This window comes from Lampetra fluviatilis, chromosome 5 (genome assembly GCF_964198595.1).
Source record: "Lampetra fluviatilis chromosome 5, kcLamFluv1.1, whole genome shotgun sequence".
Lineage (NCBI taxonomy): Eukaryota > Metazoa > Chordata > Hyperoartia > Petromyzontiformes > Petromyzontidae > Lampetra > Lampetra fluviatilis.
Genome location: NC_136279.1, coordinates 9,292,262 through 9,313,111, shown reverse-complemented (window position 1 = coordinate 9,313,111; position 20,850 = coordinate 9,292,262). Strand labels below are relative to the sequence as shown.

Genomic DNA, 20,850 nt, shown 5'->3' with positions numbered 1-20,850 from the left:
CCCCCCCCTCCTCGCACCCCCCCCTCCTCGCCCCCCCCCCCTCCTCGCCTCCCCCCCCCTCCTCGCCTCCCCCCCCTCCTCGCCCCCCCCCTCCTCGCCCCCCCCCCCTCCTCGCCCCCCCCCCCTCCTCGCCCCCCCCCCTCCTCGCCCCCCCTCCTCGCCTCCCCCCCTCCTCGCCTCCCCCCCTCGCCTCCCCCCCCTCCTCGCCTCCCCCCCCCTCCTCGCCTCCCCCCCCCCTCCCCCCCCCTCCTCGCCTCCCCCCCCCCTCCCCCCCCCTCCTCCCCCCCCCCCCCTCCCCCCCCCTCCTCCCCCCCCTCCTCCCCCCCCCCTCCTCCCCCCCCCCCTCGCCCCCCCCCTCCTCGCCCCCCCCCCCCTCGCCCCCCCCCCCCCTCGCCCCCCCCCCCCCTCGCCCCCCCCCCCCCCCTCGCCCCCCCCCCTCGCCCCCCCCCCCTCGCCCCCCCCCCTCGCCCCCCCCCCTCGCCCCCCCCCCCTCCTCGCCCCCCCCCCCCCTCGCCCCCCCCCCCTCCTCGCCCCCCCCCCTCCTCGCCCCCCCCCCCTCCTCGCCCCCCCCCCCCCTCCTCGCCCCCCCCCCTCCTCGCCCCCCCCCCCTCCTCGCCCCCCCCCCCCTCCTCGCCCCCCCCCTCCTCGCCCCCCCCCTCCTCGCCCCCCCCTCCTCGCCCCCCCCCCTCCTCGCCCCCCCCCCCTTCCTCGCCCCCCCCCCCCTCCTCGCCCCCCCCCCCCCTCCTCGCCCCCCCCCCCCCCTCCTCGCCCCCCCCCCCCCTCCTCGCCCCCCCCCTCCTACTCGCCTCCCCCCCCCCCTCCTCGCCTCCCCCCCCTCCTCGCCTCCCCCCCCCCCCCTCCTCGCCTCCCCCCCCCCCCCTCCTCGCCTCCCCCCCCCCTCCTCGCCTCCCCCCCCCTCCTCGCCTCCCCCCCCCTCCTCGCCTCCCCCCCCCTCCTCGCCTCCCCCCCCCCTCCTCGCCTCCCCCCCCCCCTCCTCGCCTCCCCCTCACACCCCTCCCCCCCACCCCCCAGCTAGCGCCGCCTGCCGCGTCCGCAATCGACGGTCTCGCAGAGCCACTCCCCCCCAATCGATTACGAGGCTCTTGTCGGCCCTCGATTGCCCCGCCCTGTGGTGGTGGTGACGCGCGCGCACGATTGGCCGTTCGCTGGGAATCGACGCCACGACTGAAGGTCGAATCGACTCCCCTCGTCGATTGTTAAAGCGCGTTTATCGACCACATTGGGTGGTGGTGATGATTGGCTCATAGTTCTTATACAATATTATTGGTGCGTTCGGCCAGTTTATTTTAATTAGATGTTATGATCCATCTGCTGGTGGGGGGTTATTACAAATTATTACCACTTTGGTTATAAACTCAGCATTAAATGTCCTACGGATACACCGGACCCCCGGCACAGCAACGTGGAATCTCCAGTATTAATAACTATTCTGATCCTGATCTCAAAGCGACCCTGCTCAACTACGAAAAAACTCAACAAGAATCGGACAGAGAGGATCGCTTTTTGGCCAAAGCTCGTCGATTCCATCGACGAGGATTCAACGAGCGGATTCGAAGACGCTGGATCGATTCCGCGTGACCCCGGGCAGCCGCGAGCAGAGGCCTCACGCACGTGGGGGCGGGGAGGTCAGAGCGGGGAGCGGGGGGCGGGGGGCGGATGGGGGGCGGGGGGCGGATGGGGGGCAGGGGTCTGAGAGATTAAGGGGGGGGGGTTCAACGAGCGGATTCGAAGACGCTGGATCGATTCCGCGTGACCCCGGGCAGCCGCGAGCAGAGGCCTCACGCACGTGGGGGCGGGGAGGTCAGAGCGGGGAGCGGGGGGCGGGGGGCGGATGGGGGGCGGGGAGCGGGGGGCGGGGGGCGGATGGGGGGCGGGGGGCGGATGGGGGGCAGGGGTCTGAGAGATTAAGGGGGGGGATCATATCGGGGAGGGGGGGGCACCGGAGTGAACTGCGGTTGACTTTGACACCGGTCCCAGGCTACACCGTGTTAGACCATCACGGTCCCAGGCTACACCGTGTTAGACCATCACGGTCCCAGGCTACGCCGTGTTAGACCATCACGGTCCCAGGCTACGCCGTGTTAGACCATCACGGTCCCAGGCTACACCGTGTTAGACCATCACGGTCCCAGGCTACGCCGTGTTAGACCATCACGGTCCCAGGCTACACCGTGTTAGACCATCACTGCCCCAGGCTACGCCGTGTTAGACCATCACTGTCCCAGGCTACGCCGTGTTAGACCATCACGGTCCCAGGCTACGCCGTGTTAGACCATCACGGTCCCAGGCTACGCCGTGTTAGACCATCACTGCCCCAGGCTACACCGTGTTAGACCATCACGGTCCCAGGCTACACCGTGTTAGACCATCACTGCCCCAGGCTACACCATGTTAGACCATCACGTTGCCAGGCTACGCCGTGTTAGACCATCACTGTCCCAGGCTACGCCGTGTTAGACCATCACGGTCCCAGGCTACGCCGTGTTAGACCATCACTGCCCCAGGCTACGCCGTGTTAGACCATCACTGCCCCAGGCTACACCGTGTTAGACCATCACGGTCCCAGGCTACGCCGTGTTAGACCATCACGGTCCCAGGCTACGCCGTGTTAGACCATCACTGCCCCAGGCTACACCGTGTTAGACCATCACGGTCCCAGGCTACCATGTTAGACTATCACTGCCCCAGGCTACACCGTGTTAGACCATCACTGCCCCAGGCTACGCCGTGTTAGACCATCACTGCCCCAGGCTACGCCGTGTTAGACCATCACGGTCCCAGGCTACACCGTGTTAGACCATCACTGCCCCAGGCTACGCCGTGTTAGACCATCACGGTCCCAGGCTACACCGTGTTAGACCATCACTGCCCCAGGCTACGCCGTGTTAGACCATCACGGTCCCAGGCTACCATGTTAGACCATCACTGCCCCAGGCTACGCCGTGTTAGACCATCACTGCCCCAGGCTACGCCGTGTTAGACCATCACGGTCCCAGGCTACACCGTGTTAGACCATCACTGCCCCAGGCTACACCATGTTAGACCATCACGTTGCCAGGCTACGCCGTGTTAGACCATCACTGTCCCAGGCTACGCCGTGTTAGACCATCACGGTCCCAGGCTACGCCGTGTTAGACCATCACTGCCCCAGGCTACGCCGTGTTAGACCATCACTGCCCCAGGCTACACCGTGTTAGACCATCACGGTCCCAGGCTACGCCGTGTTAGACCATCACGGTCCCAGGCTACGCCGTGTTAGACCATCACTGCCCCAGGCTACACCGTGTTAGACCATCACGGTCCCAGGCTACCATGTTAGACTATCACTGCCCCAGGCTACACCGTGTTAGACCATCACTGCCCCAGGCTACGCCGTGTTAGACCATCACTGCCCCAGGCTACGCCGTGTTAGACCATCACGGTCCCAGGCTACACCGTGTTAGACCATCACTGCCCCAGGCTACGCCGTGTTAGACCATCACGGTCCCAGGCTACACCGTGTTAGACCATCACTGCCCCAGGCTACGCCGTGTTAGACCATCACGGTCCCAGGCTACCATGTTAGACCATCACTGCCCCAGGCTACGCCGTGTTAGACCATCACTGCCCCAGGCTACGCCGTGTTAGACCATCACGGTCCCAGGCTACACCGTGTTAGACCATCACTGCCCCAGGCTACGCCGTGTTAGACCATCACGGTCCCAGGCTACGCCGTGTTAGACCATCGCTGCCCCAGGCTACGCCGTGTTAGACCATCACGGTCCCAGGCTACACCGTGTTAGACCATCACTGCCCCAGGCTACGCCGTGTTAGACCATCACGGTCCCAGGCTACGCCGTGTTAGACCATCACTGCCCCAGGCTACACCGTGTTAGACTATCACTGCCCCAGGCTACACCGTGTTAGACCATCAAGGCTCGAGGCTACACCGTTTTAGACCAACAAGAATACAGGTTTAACCCCTGTTAGACCAAGAGTAGCACATGTTACAGTGATGTGCATCTAGGTTAAGACTGTTGAGTTAAAAAGGTTCCAGTTTAAACTGTTTGCATATTTTTACAATAGACATGGGGCAGGTTAAATCGTTTTGAAGTTACACGGGTCGAGTTAATCTTTTTAAAGCACTGTACGTTCAGTCCCAAGCTTCTCCATTTAAAATCATGGTGTTATGGTTCAAAGTTAAACAATTTTAAAAGCAAAAGCACCAGATTAAATAGGGTTCCAGACTCAACGAGATTAACAGGCTAAATGGTGTTAGACCAACAGAACCTGAGGTGGCCTGGTGCCTCAGATGTCAGGGAACTGAGCCTTCACCTCTGATTAAACCGGGATCTCAAGTGTTTAACATTTAGAGTGATGTGTTTTTGTTTTGCAATGATTGCGATAAAAAAACATCACTCATTTTTTATTTAAAGCTTTCGTGACTGCAGGGATTCATATTCTTGGTTCTTTCGGTAAAGTCACGTAGAAGGGAAATAATAAAATAATACAAATATAAAACAATAAAAATTCTCACGACGTTTCGACTGCAACACAAGCAATCATCAGGTGTGAAATCCACAGCAAGAAATTTTGAAAAAAAAATGGTGATTTTCTTGCTGTGGATTTCACACCTGATGATGATTGCTTGTGTTGCAGCCGAAACGTCGTGATAATTTTTATTGTTTTACATTTGTATTTTATTATTTCCCTTCTACGTGACTTTACCGAAAGAACCAAAAATATAATATCACTCACTTTGTTGTTGCACTTAATCTGAAAAATTCCAGCACTGAAAATTAAAAATATCGAGGTTGTCTGACATGCGACGAATATTTTTCCGTTGCAGGATGGGTGAGAAAGTTTCGTGTAGACCAGAGGTCACTTGAATTAATTTCTGAAGTAGGTCTGTGATATCTCCTTCCGCAGTCTATTCTATAGATTCGAATGGATGTGTTGTTTCTTTAACCATACGGTTCTAGATCATGAATTCCCTTCTAACTACTATGGTTCTCGATTACAATGATATTACCCAAGATTACCATTTATGATTATTTTTAGTTGTATTTCACATCTAACGAGGACCCATATCTTTAAAAGATTATCCTTGCCTATGACATCTGGCAGTTCAGAATTGATTCAAGCGAGCCTGATTCTGCTGATGCGACGCCGTATATCAAAACCCATCCGGAGTTTGCTTGCTTTGAATCAATGCTGCTCAAATTATTCACTCATAGAAGGCTGTAGGGCCATTGGGTTATGTAACAAAATATTTTATTTTTGTATACAGAGAGACAGCTATTGAAGGAGATGTATTTTCTGATTACGTTACCTTAAACTGCTTTAAACTCGTGCGCTTCCAATTAATATTTCACAACGTGTAAAATACACTGATTAAACTGTTTCTCCTTTAAGCGCATTGGTATGTTCACAAAGAAAATTGAAGCATGGAGATGTGTATTCTGGGAATTACACTGAGAGACAGAAAGAGCTATAGACGGATCATAGAACAAACGCAAGTTAAAGACATCACATTGACTTCAAGAACATGGCCTTGGGGGGGGCACCTCGAGACGGGATGATTGCCAGTGGTCGAGACAAACAACGTAGTTGCAGCCGAAGGAGAGAACACACCTGAGACTACGTCCAATACAGAGATGGAGCAATGAACTAAACATATGTGGAGGAGCTAGAAGGATTGCTGTATCGTGATACTGATAAGATGGTGATGGCGAGGGGAAGCCTTCATTCAACGATGGAGATCTCAAGCCTTATGGTGCTGAAACTCCGTTTGAATGTGTGTCCAGTTGAAACCGTTTTCATTGACCTCAATGTTAACCCCACGGCGGCGCAGGAGGAGAGACCGCCGCTGATGTTGAACACACGGGCCCTGCTGCTGCTGAGGCCGCTCAGGGCGGGGCCGAGGCCGAGGTTAAGGTCGGGTCACGGTGTCAGCACGAGGAGCTACAGTGATGAAGCCAAGGTGAGGTGGAAAAGGAAGAGGTGGCGGTAAGCAAGGGGGGAGAAGGTGCATTGACTGGGCAGTAAGAGCTGGAGTGGTGGACGGGTTGCTCAGGGGGTTCACAATGGCTGTGTCTTAGCGCTGAGCCGGTCCCGCTTAGATTCTGAGTTCGAATCTGGGTTTCAGCCAACAGTGATGAAGCCGGGTTCTCGAGGCTAGTGAGTTGATGGTCTCCGGCCAGTCACCAATGACTGCACAAAACAATCCCACGATAAATTTGGTTTTGCACTTCATTTGGACAAAATCTGTCTCTGAGAATAAATATATCGGTTTGACTGCCATGCAACGAACATGTCTTTGTAGGTGGGAGGGTGGGAAAGTGCTGCGCGCTCTCGTGTATGCAGGTCTGTGATATCCACCTCTGCAGATTGTGTTGGAACATAGGCTAATACGAGAGTTCCAAATGGATTATTTGTCTCCTGGCATCATGCCAAAAGCACAATTTAGAACAAAAGTGTGGATTTCGGCCAGCATGATGAGGTGTGTGTTATCAAGTGTGATGAGGTGGCCGTGAGGAGTGGTGGTGCAATGGATTACACACTACGCTAAGGACTTGGCATAATGACTTGGATTTTCCACCACGGCGAACATCAGTGGCGAGCGTTATCCAAACTGGTTCTGAAAATGAGTACCTGGTGCGGTGTCCAAACATCAGCACTGTGGAGGCAAAGGCGGCCAGCTCGGCATGGTGCTGACCACACCACCTCCCCGTGCGCCTCTCCAGCCTTCATAGGTGCTCGCTAACCGCACTCTATACTGTAGCCTGCACGGGGGACTGTGTGCTTATGCTGCAGGTCCCGGATCTGTCTCTGTTCCCCATGGAGAGGATCCGGAACTTCAGCATCGTGGCGCACGTTGATCATGGCAAGAGCACGCTTGCCGACCGGCTCCTCGAGATCACGGGTACGCTCCGCTCTCCCTCCCACTCTTCTGACTCCTCACACTACCTCCTCACACCTCCTCTTCCTCTTCACACCTCCTTCCCCTCCTACTCAGTCGTTCTCACACCTCCTTTTCCTCCTCACAACTTTTCCTCCTCGCATTACCACCTCTTCACACCTCCTCCTGTGCGTGTGTGCGTGTGAATGTTTGTGTTCATACGTGTGCATTCGTATGCGTGCGTGCTTTCATGCGTGTGTGCGTGCCATGCCACCCTCTTGTGCACTTGTCTAGTCTTCATGAGTCCTCGCTAATAGCTCTTACCCAAACAGTCTTGTGTAGGCTACACGGGGATCTGCGTCGTTTTATGTGTGTGTGCATGTGGGGAGCGATGGCAAAGTGGATTGCGGCCTGCGCTACGAACCTGGTGACCTGAATTCAGTTTCTGCTCGCAGCCAACATCCGTTTCGAATATTTAAACAGCTGCTGAGCCTCCCTTAGGTCAACTCTGCCTCAAACGAGTACCTGATGTGGTGTGTAAACCTCAGCATTTGGGAGGAAAAAGCGGCCGAGTGGCCGTGGTTCTGGCCACCCCACCCGACCCCCTTGTGCTAGCCTTAATAGTCGCTCTCAAACAGCCCTTGCCTCAACAGTTTGTTGAAGGCTATACGGGGGATTTTTGTTTTGTGTGTGTGTGTACAGGAGCCATCCAGCCGAGCTCAGGGAACAAGCAGGTGCTGGACACGCTTCAGGTGGAGCGGGAGAGAGGCATCACGGTCAAGGCTCAGACGGCCACGCTGTTCTACTCGCATGTGCACACACGCCACGCGTACATGCTCAACCTCATAGACACACCGGTACACACACACACACGTGTATACACATACACACGTATACACATACATGCATATACGCCACAGGTTCACACTCAACCTCATGTGTAGTGTCTTCAAAAATTACTCACACTGACACTTTGTAACAAGTCACCTGCTTACACTTTATTCACTTATGTCTAACTTCTCCCCACTCTTATCAACCTTCCACCTCACTCATCCTGCACTCAGCAGCTCTGCTCTCAGCGACTCCGCACACAGCGTCTACGCACACAGCAACTCTACATCTCCACCGCTGCCCTCTCCTACTCTCCCTCAGACCCGCTCACCCGTCTGTCCCGGGCGGGGGGATCAGCCAACACCCGCCCGGCGACTGCGTGAGGGCTGAGGTCCCGTTGACGGCTGGAGCGGCAGCGGCGAGATGTCTTCACTCTTGTCCCCGGAAACAACTCTCCCTCCGTTCACGCACACACCTTACATCCCTCTGCTAATTATCCAAGACCTCTCGTGCGTCTCTTTAAGCTCTCGCTAGGCCGGCGCCTGGTGGCCCATCAATCAACCCTTATCGCCACGCCTCTCTGGCAACACCTCTGGTCTCAACGTGCACAACTGGTCGCCCCGTTTGCACCTTGCTTCGCCCCTTAACAACTGGCAGTTTGTCCGTGCAACCCTCGTGTTGCACACGCACACCTGTTTGCCCTCAGTTGCCGTCGGTTAACTGTGCGCAACCGCATATTTCACTCCTCTACACATGCATGCACACACACAAAGATCCCCCGTATAGCCTTAACAGACTATAGAAGCAAGTGCTTTTAGCGAGCACCTATGAAGGCCAACACGGCACACAGGAGGACGGGAAGACCAGCACCATGCTCAGCTGCCTTTTTTCTCGATAGTGGCGATGTTTACACACCTCACCAGGTACTCATATCAGGCTGAGTTGACCTAGAGGAGGCCCAGGACTGCTTCAGATAATCATCACTGGTGTTGGCCGTGAGTGGGAATCAAACTCAGGTCGCTGGGTTTGTAGTGCAGCGTGCTAACTGCTACACTACCGCTCCCCACTACTACACACACAACGACATATACATATACGCCACAGGTACACGCTCGACCTCATAGACACATCGGTATACACACGTGTGCCTATAAACTCTAGTACACACACATATACACACAGCATGTGTCCACCCTTCACTTCTTAGACAAACCAAGTATACACGCTTGTCACGTACATGCCCAACCTTCTGTGCTTACATATGTCCATGTGCATATGCTTGTGCGGATGTGTGTATACACGTGTGTATGTGTGTATGAATGCTTGTGTGTGTGTGTGCGCGTGGGGAGCGATAACATGGTGTTTACCACTGTGCTATGAACCCAGAGACCCGGATTCCATTCCCGTTCATGACCAATAACAGCGGGGAATATATGAACTGGTCCTGGACCTCCCCTAGGTCGATTCACCCTTAAATGAGTACCTTGTGTGATGTGTAAACATTACCACTGGGGAGTCAAAAGTGGCCACGCATGGTTTTGGCCACCCACCCCCTCGTGTACCGTACCGGCCTTAATAGTTGCTCGCTAACAGCACTTGCTCCAACAGTCTGTTAAAGGCTATACGGGGGATCTTTGTATTTATGTGTGCGCGTGTGTTAGGGCCACGTGGATTTCAACTATGAGGTGTCGCGATCGCTCGCAGCCTGCCAGGGAGTGCTCCTATTGGTCGACGCTAATGAGGTTCTAACAAGATGCACAGCCATGCACACGTACGAATGTTAAAGCAAACGCACGGCAACACATATGCAAGCGTGCACGCACCGGCACACGTGTGCAAAAAGAAGCGCGCATGAACATATAAACACGCACACAAACAGACGCACGCACTAACGTGCGTACAAACACGAACAGAAAAGACTCAAAACGTGCACACAATCGCACACACAATCGCACACACATGCAAGCAATCACTCGGATGCACTTGGGCACATTCACACAGACATGCACACAACCATGCAAACTTACAGACACGTATGCTCAGTCACAATCACACACAGGAACACACACGCAGGCATGCATGCATGCCCACTGTAGCGAGAGGGCATGGTGGGTTACATGCATGTGTGCCAATTTGTTGTTTGCCAGTGTGTATGTCAGTAGCAAGTAAAATCTGAACCAGTCTTGGGCCTCCCCTCGGTCGACTCAGCCTTAGATGAGTGCTCAGCGTGGTGTATTTAAACATCAGGATTGAGAGAATGTGGTGCTCGCTAGCCCTATGACTGGTGCTCACTAACAGTATTTCCCCTCAACATTCTTGAAGGCTGTACGGGTCTTTGTGTGTATTTGTGCAGGGCATCCAAGCTCAGACTGTGGCAAACTTTTACCTCGCATTTGAGGCAGAGCTCGCAATCATCCCCGTCATTAACAAGGTGAAGCCTCTCTCCCTCCCTCCCCCCTCCCTTCCTTCCCTTCTCCATCTACCCCCCCACCATCTCCCCTTCATCCTCCCCTTCCCCCTCCGTCCCTATAGCTCACACTTTCCCTCTCTTCCTTTCCGTCTCGTCATACAATTCATGCAATCCGATGTGGATTTATACAGTTAAGAGTGTAAACACAACGAAGGAGCAGATGTTGCGCTGCAAAGAAATTAGGATGCAAGACAGACCTCAAAAGGCCAGATAGACTTATAAATGTACCTCCCCATGTCTCTCCGTGCATTGCTGTGGCTACCCGCGTCTCCCTGCATGTTGAACGTGTTTCGCATTGCACTGTACATAGCCAAACGTGCTAATCGGAGGTACGGGGGAAGGACAACAAACTAAACGCAAAAATCGGTTTAAAAAAATGTGTTTTAAATTTTGATTTAAATGTGCATAGCTCCAGTGGCTTCCTAATGTCGGAAGGAACAGCGTTCCAGATGACCGCACCGTGCCTCACCTTGTTTCCACATGTCCCCTCATGCATCCCCGTCTCAGCTCACGTTGTTGTTGTGGTTGTTGTTGTTTTTTCGTGTTTGATGCCTCGGCTAGATCGATCTCAAAAACGCGGATCCGGACCGAGTCGCCACGGAGATTGAGAAACTCTTCGACATTCCGGCCAGCGACTGCATTAGAGTGAGAATGACGGACGAACAACTGCTGTGCGTCTGCTGTATATGCATTCTGTGTCTGTATGTGAATGTTGTGTGCATGCTGTGTCTGTATCTGTGCGTGTCTGTGTATGTGTGTGTGTGCAGGTATCTGCCAAGTTGGGTACAAATGTGGAGCAAATATTGGAGGCGGTTATCGACAGGATCCCTCCGTTAGTACGCACACCCTTGCACACATTCTCACGCACACCCTTGCACACATTCTCACGCACACCCTTGCACACATTCTCACGCACATCGTTGTACACATTACCACGCACCGCCTTGTACACATTCTCACGCACACCGTTGCACACATTCTCACACACACCGTTGTACACATTACCACACACACCCTTGCACACATTCTCACACACACCGTTGTACACATTACCACGCACACCCTTGCACACATTCTCACGCACACCCTTGCACACATCCTCACGCACACCATTGTACACATTACCACGCACACCCTTGCACACATTCTCACGCACACCCTTGCACACATTCTCACGCACACCGTTGTACACATTACCACGCACCGCCTTGTACACATTCTCACACACACCGTTGCACACATCCTCACGCACACCATTGTACACATTACCACGCACACCCTTGCACACATTCTCACACACACCGTTGCACACATCCTCACGCACACCATTGTACACATTACCACGCACACCCTTGCACACATTCTCACGCACACCCTTGCACACATCCTCACGCACACCATTGTACACATTACCACGCACACCCTTGCACACATTCTCACGCACACCCTTGCACACATTCTCACGCACACCGTTGTACACATTACCACGCACACCCTTGCACACATTCTCACACACACCGTTGCACACATCCTCACGCACACCATTGTACACATTACCACGCACACCCTTGCACACATTCTCACGCACACCGTTGTACACATTACCACGCATACCGTTGGACACATCCTCACGCACACCATTGTACACATTACCACGCACACCCTTGCACACATTCTCACGCACACCATTGTACACATTACCACGCACACCCTTGCACACATTCTCACGCACACCGTTGCACACATTACCACGCACACCCTTGCACACATTCTCACGCACACCGTTGCACACATTACCACGCACACCGTTGTACACATTCTCACGCACACCGTTGCACACATTACCACGCACACCTTTGCACACATTCTCACGCACACCGTTGCACACATTACCACGCACACCGTTGTACACATTCTCACGCACACCGTTGCACACATTACCACGCACACCCTTGCACACATTCTCACGCACACCGTTGCACACATTACCACGCACACCGTTGTACACATTCTCACGCACACCGTTGTACACATTACCACGCATACCCGTGCACACATCCTCACGCACTTGCGCACACATCCTCACGCACTTGCGCACACATTCTCACGCACACTCGTGCACACATTCTCTTCACACGAAGGCAAAGACACAGATCCCCCATATAACTTTAGTAGACTTTTGGGGCAAGTGCTGTTGGCAAGAACCTATGAAGGCCCGCAAGGCACACAAGGGGGTGGGTTGCCAGTACTATGCCCAACCACTTTTGTTTCCCTAGTGGCGATGTTTACACACTGCACCGGGTACTAATTTGAGGATTATTCGACCTAGGGGAGGCCCGGGACTGGTTCAGATCATCGTAGCTGGTGTTGGTGGCTGTTTGCGGAAATCAAACTCAGTTCACCGGGTTCGTAGCGCAGCGTGGTAACCACTACACCGCTGCTACCACTCATCTTCTCACACCTGTGCACGTATTCTCACACACCCGTGCACACGTATGTTAACTGTGTGCATGGGTGCGTGCATGTGCAGCCCCCGCGGGGACGCGACGGCCCCGTTCCGCGCGCTGCTCTTCGCCTCGGAGTTCGACTCGTTCCGCGGCGCGGTGGCGCGCGTGATGGTGCGCGACGGCGCCGTGAGCCGCGGCGACCGCGTGCGCACGCACAGCTCCTCCACCTCGTCGCGGCAGCGCGACTACGAGGTGTCCGACATCGGCCTCCTGCTGCCCTTGCCCACTCCCACGGCAACTCTGTGAGCTCACGCACGTACGTGCGGACAGCCGTTTGTGTGCGCTCGCAAACACTTATACGCGTGCTCTATGAGCGCGCGCAAGCTGTGTACCCTCGCACGTGTAAATGTGTGTGCGCACGTGCGCTGGGCTCGCATCGATTGGAATTAGTTGTCATGGTTGGCGTGCCGTGTGTGTGTCGCAATGCGTTGTGATGCAGTGAGATGCATTGTGATGCGGTGTGTCGTGGCGTGCGAAGCGTGCGTTGTGAGCGTGCGACGTGGTTCACGTGACGTGATCTGCTGCGGTATGTGTGCCCAGGTACGCGGGCCAGGTGGGATACCTGGTGTGCGGGATGCGCCAGGTTAGCGAGGCCCAGGTGGGCGACACGGTGCACTCGGCCGCACACGAGGTGGAGCCCCTGCCCGGGTTCAAACCCTCCAAGCCCATGGTGTTCGCCGGTACGCGGCGCTGGACGCACACGCTAACACACGTATGAATTCATAATCAACGCATCCAGCGAAACGTCGTACTTAAAAATTGTAAATGTTGTGGTTTCACGCTTCAACACACCGGTGGGCTAAAGCAGTGAACTATTTGTCTTTTGTCAACGTGATACTTTTTTACTGATTGGCCGTGTCGGGTGGTGGAGGATTACGACACATTTATAAATAACGCGATCTAAACCCAAAAACGTTGATTATGAATAATATTGGTCGCGAAAGCCTACGTGTTAAACACGTATGAATACTACCTGTGTGTACTCGCATACAAAGACCCCCATATATCCTTTAACAGATTTTAGGGCAAGTGCTGTTAGCAAGCAACTATGAAGGCCGGCACAGTATATGAGGGGATGAGTGGCTGCCTTTGTCTCCCCAGTGGCAATGTTTACACACTGCACCAGATACTCATTTGAGGTCGACCTATGGAAGCCTCAGGAACAGTGCATATAATTGTCACTGTGTATATTCACATATGTACACACACACACTAAACTAGTTTTTATTTTACCAGGTAGGGCCCACTGAGCTATTAGCTTCTTTTTCAGAAGTGACCTGGCCACAAATGATAGCTCAATGAAGCGGCTTATCGGCTGGAAATTTATAGCAGTCAAATACTTTTAAACACCTTTATTCTAAATGTGTAGGGACAAACTGGAGAACCTGAAGAAAAATCCACACGACCACTGGGAGAACATGCAAACTCCAAATATACAGGTGTCAGGGTCGGGATCATATCCACGACCTCCTGTGTACCAGGCTAGGTGGCTCTTGCCACCGTGGCGCGTGTGCACTCACACAGAGATGTACGTCGACTAACACTAAAATATACGCTGACATGCAAATGCGAACACACGTACGTACTTACAAACAACCCCGATGCGTGAAAAAAAGCGGTGGTGCAGGTGATGGTGGTGGCTGTGTATGTCTGTGGCGTGTGTGCTTGCGTGATACGAGTAGCTGGTGCGGTGTGTAAACATCGCCACTGGGCAGACAAAGGCGGCCGGGCGTGGTACTGGCCACCCACCCCCTCGTGTGCCGTGCCGGCCTTCATAGGTGCTCGTTAACAGCGCCTGCCCCAACAGTCTGTTGAGGCTATATGGGGGATCTTTGTCTTTGTTTGTCCAGGCATGTTCCCATCAGACCAGTCGGAGTACACGTCCCTGCGCTCGGCGCTCGAGAGGCTGACCCTGCGCGACTCCAGCGTCTCTATACAGAGGGAGAGCAGCGCCGCCTTGGGAGCTGGTTGGAGGTAAAATCATTGGGCACCAGCGGGACATACGCACGCACACACGCGATATACATGCGCATACACACACACACATGCAGTACACACGAGTATGTAATTGACATGCTCATCCTTCAATGAGTACCTGGTGCATTGTGTAAACATGAACACTGGGGAAGACAAAGGCAGCCGGGCGTGGAGCCAGCCATGCCAGCCCCCCGTGTGCCATGCCGGCCTTCATAGGTGTCTCGTTAACAGCACTTGCCCCACAAGTCTGTCAAAGGCTACACGAGAGAATCTTGTTCTTCGTCCAGGCTGGGGTTCCTGGGCCTGTTGCACCTCGACGTGTTCCAGCAGCGGCTGGAGCAGGAGTACAACGCGAGCGTCATTCTCACGGCACCCACCGTGCCCTACCGCGCCGTGCTCACCTCCCCACGCCTCATCAAGGTGACGCCACACAGACACACACACACGCATACTCGTACACACACCAGTACCGGACTAGGTGGGAGCTGGGGTGGGCCCTGGGTGGGCCCTGGGTGGGCCCTGCCCCAACAGATGTCCCTTTGACCTCACCCAAGTTCACACTCCTTAGCGGTGAATCGCTGTTCAGGTGGCCCCCCATACAACAGCTCTACTGGACCCCTCCCCCCCACCCATCTGAGAGGAGCTGGAACTGGGCCTGATGAAAGCACGCTCATCCACTCTCAAACTCAAGCACAAAAACAAAGGCAAAGATACCCCGTGTAGCCTTCGATAGACTGTTGGGGCATGTGCTGTTTGCGAGCACCTATGAAGGCCGACACGACACTCAAAGGTGTGCGTGGCCAGCATCACGCCCGGCCGCCTTTGTCTCCCCACTGGCGATGTTTACACATCGCCCCAGGTCCTGATTTGAGGCTAAATCAACCTAGCGGAGGCCCAGAACAGATTCAGATATTCGTCATTGGTGTTGGCCGTGAGCGGGAATTGAACTCTGGTCGCTGGGTCCATAGCGCAGCGCGCTAACCATTGCACTAGCGCTCCGCACTCAAGCAAATACACAAGCACGCACGCATACTCTACAGATGCACACATGCAAGGCATGGTCAGGAGTCGATCTCAAGACACCGGGTTAATAGTGCAGTACGTCAACGACGATGTCATCACTCCTCACACTCGTAATACCCACACCCGCTTAAGCAACACGTAGCACTTATACACCATTTCATGTGAGAGATGATGTAACTGATCCTGCCCGTGACTCCTCTCTTCTTGATGTGACCCTCCTTGTGCCGTGACCCTCCTTGTGTCTTGACCCTTCCTGTGCCGTAACCCTCCCTGTACCGTGACCCTGCCCATGCCGTGACCCTCCCCGTGCCGTGCTGGTGTTACCAGGAGCATGGTAGTGCCGAGGTGATGGTGCTGAACCCGTGTGAGCTGCCAGACCGCTCGGTGGTGTCGCACTACTTGGAGCCCATGATCACGGGCACCATCATCACGCCCGACGCGCACATGGGTGCCATCATGAAGCTCTGCCAGGTGCCACATCTCACGCTCACGCACGCACGCACGCACGTGTACACATACGTGTCCATACACACGACATTAAACCACCTTATGTCAATTCACTGCTGGATTGAATGTCTGTAAATTGCACAAATATTTGGAGGTGTGGGTTAGTGTAGGCGAGGAGTATAGGCGTGTGAGCTTAGAAAGTACAATACAACTATGGATTGTGTCGTCTCTCTCTGTGTCTCTAGTATCCCCGCCTGTTGCTTTGGATACACGTGCCCCGCGTGTCTCCGCGTGTCCCTGCGTGTCCCCGCATGTACCTTTGCCCGCGTGTCGCCGCGTGTCGCCGCGTGTCGCCGCGTGTCCCCGCGTGTCAGGAACGGCGGGGCACACAGGTGGACGTGCTGTACATGGACGGCGCGCGCATCATGCTGCGCTACCGCATGCCACTCTGCGAGGTCCTCGTTGACTTTTACGACATCCTCAAGTCCCTGTCTTCGGGATACGCCAGGTGACGGCAGCCACCGCCGCACAACCACCGCAAGAACCGCCATGACACCGCGCTCACACCTCGACCACAGACACCAGAATGGCCACCTGCCTTGGTTCCATGTATCTGCGTACACCCCTCTGCGTCCCTGTGTACACCTATGAGTGCACCCTTACGCATAGCCATGCCTGCCCCGTGCATCTCTGTGTTTATTTGCATTCTCGTGCACCCCGTGTATCCCCGTGCACTATTTGCATGTCTGTGTGTATCTCCGTGTATCTACATACCACCTTGTCTGCTCACCATGGTAACACCCCCGTGTACAGCTTTGACTACGAGGAGGCTGGCTACGAGCCCGTGGACATCGTGCGCATGGACGTTATGCTCAACGGGAAACCTGTGGAGGAGCTCACGAACATCGTGCACCGGTCCGAGCACGCAGCACACACAAAAAACAAAGATCCCCCGTGTAGCCTGAAACAGATTGTTGGGGCAAGGGCTGTTAGCGAGCACCTATGAAGGCCACCACAGCACACGAGGGGGTGGGTGGCTAACACTACACCCAGCCGCTCCTTCGTCTCCCCAGTGATGATGTTTGTACATACCGCACCAGGTACTCATTTGAGGCTGAGTCGACCTAGGGAAGGCCTAGGACTGGTTCAGATAATCGTCACTGGTGTTGGGCATGAGCGGGAATATAACTTGGGTCACCGGGTTCATAGCGTAGCGCGCTAACCGCTACACGACCGCTCCTCGCCCTAATCGTAAACGTAACACACGGACACACACCGGCATGGACATACAGACACACACCCGCAGGCACATCCGGATGCACCTGCACAAACATGCACACACACAAAAGGCAAAGATCCTCCATATAGCCTTAACAGACTTGATGTGTACACATCATACCAGGTTCTTGATTTAAGGCTGAGTGGACCAAGAAGAGGCCCAGGACCAGTTGAGATATTCGTCGCCGATGTTGGCTATAAGCGGTAGTCGAACTGTGGTCGCCGCGTTTGTAGTGCAGTGTGCTGACCTCTGCACTGCCGCTCCCCACGTATAGACGCACACATACACTCTTGTCGACATGTGTGTGCACACAATTGCATGTACATTGTGTTCCTGTGTGCATGTAGGGACAAGGCACAACTGGTTGGCAAGGAGATGTGCATTCGTCTCCGCGACTCCATCCCCCGCCAGATGTTTGAGGTCGCGATCCAGGCCACCATTGGGTCGAAGGTCATCGCCAGGGAGACGTACGTGACACAATACACGCTGGATAAGCGAGATTGATCAGGATAGTTTGGGTTTTGGTGTTCGTGATAAATCATCTTGATGGCAGAGATTGTAATGATGGTGATGTTGGTGTCGCTGGTGAAACTGACGACGTTGGTGCCATTCTCGTTTTCCAGGATCAAAGCTTTCCGCAAGAACGTCCTCGCCAAATGCGTGAGTAGAGTCAACGATGTTCGGTGGGGTGTGATCGTGTGATAATGATGTGATGAGGTGTAGCGGCGCATGACAAGGAGCGGTGATGTCGGATGATGAGGTGTGCCGATGCTGGATGAGGTGCGGTGTGGAAGTGACGATGATATGTGACAATGTTGAGGAGTTTGAGGGGTGACTACATGGCACAAAGAGATATCATTCTCTTGAGCACGGAAATTCACCTACCAGTCTATGTCCAGATTCGTTGGCTAGGAAAAGACTGATACGCAGGGGATTTCTTCAATGCTTTCGTTATATTTGTGGCACTCACGACTATTTGTTCCCACGTCGAGACTAATAGACTTACATAGAGACCCAAAGACTTGTGTTAATTTACGGAGTTCACAGTGGTTCACGACCATGTGGACAATGGTCGGGTTGGCGTTTACGCAATCGCACACCAGGATTTCTTTGAATTTAGAACTTGCGAAGGGCCGGCAGGTGGCACGGTGATGACACTCGTGACTGATAGCAACATGGGCGTGGGTTTGTTTCCCGAGTCCAGGCACCTTTCTGCGTGGAGTTTTTGTTTTGCATGGGTTTTCCTCCATATCCTCCTGGTTTCCGCCAATACATATACAAATAAATTATGCAATGTAACTGATAATGGCCAAAACATCCCAATACTGAAAAAACATTGCCCGCAGATGACTCACGCGTAGCAACATCGCCCCCTTTCTACAAAAACTTGGCAGGACCCTTCGGAATAAAAGGGTCTCCTGGCTAAACAAGCATAATAATAAATAATAAGCAGTGGCTGGATCCACCATGAGGTATTCGATTTAATGTGGACCATATTTCTTGAGGTCGATTAGTAGCAGTAGAGGTAAGATGATGATGCTGCGTGACGAGGCTCGGCGATGGCGTGTGACGATGTTGCCATCAGTACGGAGGGGATATCTCGAGGAAGATGAAGCTGCTGAAGCGGCAGGCGGAGGGGAAGAAGAGGATGAGGGAGGTGGGAGGAGTTCCCGTTCCCCGCGGGGCTGTCATCGCGGTGCTCACCCGCTCTCCCCCTCGCTCACCCGACTGACGATGCACTCACCTCTACACTCGCCCACATGCTCACCAAAATGCTCGCCCAAATGCTCGCCCACATGCATATCCACATGCTTACTGACTTACAGAGCGCTCGGCTACACACTCACCCCAACGTTCACACACGCACGCACGCAAACACTTCTTCACTCACCCACACACCTGCTCGACCACACGCTCAACTGATTGACAGCACACTCGCCCAGACGCTCGCCGAGATGCAAGATGCATTGTTAAATGCAGACTGGACCTGCACTGCCCTGTGTGTGTATATTCACACACAGCTCGAACGATGTACATTATTACCCCGCAGGAACTGCGTTGTATGATAATAATGATAGCAGCAACTGCTCTGTCGTTGAATTTAAGGATTATTGTGTCGGCCCGAAAGCAGGCCTGGTTTCTCGGGGATTAAAGGCCTAAAAAAAACAAGACCGTCTGTTAGCCACCGATACACTAGTGTATGTTTGCTAGCATCTATTAATGCTGGAACACGGCACTCGAAGGGGTCGATGAACAGGATGGTGCGACCAGAACCTCGCCCGGCCGCATTTGTCTCTCCAGTGACGAAGTCGACCAAAGGCGAGATCCCTGGGACCCCAGTTCAGATATTCAACCACCCACCACGAATGTTCACCGCACTTGCCCCAATAGCCTTGAATATCCTTATACGGGGATATTTTGTGATTATACACCAGTGTGTATGTGTGAAGGTACACCTGTGTGCATGTTTATGTGTGTATGCCTTTGTGCGGAGCGTTGGCGCAGTAGTTAGCGTGCTGCGCTACGAACTCCGCAACCCGAGTTATATTCCCGCTCACGGCCACCATCACCAGTAATGATTATCTGAACCGGTCTTGAGCCTCCCCTAGGTCGGCTCAGCCTCAAATGAGTACCTGGTGCAGTGCGTAAACATCGCCACTGGCGAGACAAAAGCAGCAGGCGTGGTGCTGGTCACCCAACACCCTCGTGTGCCGTGCCGCTCACGGCACTTTCCCTAAAAGTCTGTTCAGGCTATACGGGGGATCTTTGTCTTCTGTATGCGTCTCTATGACCGCGTGCGCGTGTGAATCGTTACACCTGTTCCGCTATGTGTGAATGAGAGCAGAGCACCTGCGCGAGTGTGAACATCGGCAATGTGTGTATGTGTGCATGCATGCGCGTGCGTGCGTGCGAGAATGTTTACGCGCAGTCTGCACACGCACGTGTGAGTGTGATGTGGTGGTCATGGTCGCGGTGGTTGTTGTTGATGATGGGAGGGAGGGAGGGAGCTGGCGATGCCGTCAGGTGTCTCTGCGCGGATCGCGTGAGCCTCGCGCGCCCGGCTTTTATCAGTCGCACGTGCGCGGTGGCGTGCACCGCCCAAAGCGCGCGCTCGCACGCGACCACCGGGCACGAGGGGGGGGAGGGGGGGAGGGGAGCCAAGGGAGTAAGGGGGGGCGGGGGGGTGGAGATTACCGTTAGGAGACCATCCAGCAGTGGATAGAGGTGGGCGTGGGAGGTGGGGGGGGGGTGAAGTTGGGGTTAGGTAAGGGAGTTGGGGGAGGGGGTGAGGTTAGGTAAGGAGGGTGGGGGGTGGTGGTGCTGGGGTTAGGTAGAGGAGGTGGTGGCGTGAGGGAGGGGGTGATGAGCTGGGTGATAGGGGGAGGGGAGATTAGGTGAGGTGGGTGATATGGGG

At 54.5% G+C, this 20,850-nt stretch overlaps 1 protein-coding gene across 3 annotated transcripts; it reads left to right on the top strand.

Moving 5' to 3' along the window:
• The first annotated feature begins 1,753 nt into the window (after positions 1-1,753).
• GUF1 (GTP binding elongation factor GUF1) lies at positions 1,754-19,582 on the top strand. 3 transcript variants are annotated; one of them, XM_078856698.1, is made up of 18 exons: positions 1,754-1,821; positions 5,855-5,983; positions 6,817-6,925; positions 7,604-7,758; positions 9,394-9,474; positions 10,086-10,163; positions 10,764-10,847; positions 10,970-11,034; positions 12,733-12,951; positions 13,250-13,389; positions 14,560-14,683; positions 14,974-15,106; positions 16,037-16,180; positions 16,402-16,664; positions 16,970-17,071; positions 17,783-17,902; positions 18,059-18,095; positions 19,021-19,582. In XM_078856698.1, exons 2-18 carry the CDS (start codon positions 5,873-5,875, stop codon positions 19,165-19,167), a joined length of 2,112 nt encoding a protein of 703 aa, XP_078712824.1. In that variant the 5' UTR covers positions 1,754-1,821; positions 5,855-5,872; the 3' UTR covers positions 19,168-19,582. The 3 variants fall into 3 exon arrangements, with proteins under 3 accessions (XP_078712824.1, XP_078712825.1, XP_078712826.1); XM_078856699.1 differs by having other exon boundaries at positions 16,531-16,664; positions 19,021-19,581; XM_078856700.1 differs by lacking the exons at positions 1,754-1,821; positions 5,855-5,983; positions 6,817-6,925; positions 7,604-7,758 and having other exon boundaries at positions 9,400-9,503.
• Positions 19,583-20,850: the final 1,268 nt, after the last annotated feature.